This window comes from Chaetura pelagica, unplaced genomic scaffold (genome assembly GCF_000747805.2).
Source record: "Chaetura pelagica isolate M959 unplaced genomic scaffold, ChaPel_1.0 scaffold590, whole genome shotgun sequence".
NCBI classification, from domain to species: domain Eukaryota; kingdom Metazoa; phylum Chordata; class Aves; order Apodiformes; family Apodidae; genus Chaetura; species Chaetura pelagica.
The window spans coordinates 190242-191749 of NW_009951804.1; the positions used below are offsets into that span (position 1 = coordinate 190242).

The following is a 1508-nucleotide window of genomic DNA, read 5'->3' on the forward strand; positions in this document are numbered from 1 at the left end:
GCAGGCGAGGTGGGCCTGCCGGGCGGGCTGCCTGGCTGGCTGGCTGCCTGCTTGGCTGGCTGGCTGGCTGGCGAGGCAGGGCCCCGGCCCTGGGGAGTGGGGCTGCAGGGAAGCACCGGGCGGCTCTGCGAGGGCTGGCGAAGGCGCTCTGCAGGGGCAGGCTAGCTCTCCGAGGCCGTGTGGCACACAGAGTTCTGATCGGCACAAAATCTCTTCAGAGGTGGCGCCCCAGAGTCCTCCTCCTCTTCAGTTACCTACAAGGGCACAGGTCATGGCAGCTCGAGCGCCCCCCGTGCTGTGGGGAATCCCCCGGGCTCCAGGAGTAGGAGCTCACTGTGGAGTCAGCCAGAATTGCTGGTTTGCTCCCCCTCCGCAGCCCCTCTTCACACTTTAATGCCTGAGCTGAACCAGGGGACAGCTCAGGAAGCCGGGAGGTTGGGGGAGCTCCTGGAGGGCACTTTGGGACTGCAGACCAAGTCCCTGCCTCAAGATGATTCTTCTACAAAGGGCATTAACCAGGGTGAAAGGGCATGCTGGGTCTCTGCACAGTGAGACACGATTCCAATCCCCCTTCCCTTACCTGAGTCTCAAGGGGGACTGGCTCTTCCTTTGTGAGAGTGGGAGGCTCGTCTGCAACTTCCGAGGAAGGCAGAGAGGGCTCTGGGGAGAACAGAGGAATTAACAGAGCTGCCCCATTGCAGAAGACACAAGCCCTCACTGCCCTGTCCACTTCCAGCGGTGCTTCAGTCACCCACCAGACAAGGAACAGGTCCCAGCTGCCCACCTTCCCAGAGCAGCACCCACCTTCCAGTGTCTCCTGCCCCAGCGTGGGCGGCTGCGAGTCGTCCGTGCGGAAGTCGGACGTGTGGGCAGGACTCATGGACTCGCTCTGCTGGGGGCTGGGGCTGGAGTTGGGGCTGCTGTCCACCTTGAGCTGGTAGACATCTGACAGGGAGCTCTGGTTGCTGTTCTCATCTGCAGAAACAGCACCTAGTGAAGAAGAGCACCTTGACCCAGGGGCACAGGCAGCCCAGGGCAGCACTGAGCCCTGGGAAGGGGTCAGAGTTGGGGGGGAATCGGCCCAGCCCTGCACTGCAGACACGTGCTGCTCCTCCCAACACACGTGGCACGTGTAGGCCAACACCATCCCAGCTTCTATGAGGCCTGAAGAGTCTTTCTCCAGCTGGAAGGGGGCTCAGCCAGACTCACCTTGGAACTCCAGGAGGAGAGAGGAGTTGGCAGAGGTGTCAGCTGGGAAGCCATTGGGTTCTCGGGCAGCGCTGCTGCTGGATTTGGATTTCTCTTTCTTGAGGAGAGAAAGAAAAGCAGAAACACAAGGTGAGAGGAGTCCATCCCTGGCAAGAGGATGCAGAAGGGCACAAGCTGCTGCAGAGAAGCTGCTCTCCTTTCTCTCTCCCTGCAGCCCAGAGAGATGTGCTTGTGCTCAGAGAGGCCTTCCAGTATCTGAAGGGGCTACAAGCTGGGGAGGGACTTGGGACAAGGGCTTG

At 61.1% G+C, this 1508-nt stretch overlaps 1 protein-coding gene across 1 annotated transcript; it reads right to left on the reverse strand.

Annotated features, from left to right (window-relative positions):
* Positions 1 to 161: 161 nt before the first annotated feature.
* BCL7B (B-cell CLL/lymphoma 7B) lies at positions 162 to 1306 on the reverse strand (the record flags this gene model as incomplete). The annotated part of the gene is made up of 4 exons (XM_010007838.1): positions 162 to 254; positions 581 to 660; positions 805 to 975; positions 1210 to 1306. Coding segments are annotated over 4 exons (441 nt in total), but the record flags the coding sequence as incomplete, so codon positions are not given.
* Positions 1307 to 1508: the final 202 nt, after the last annotated feature.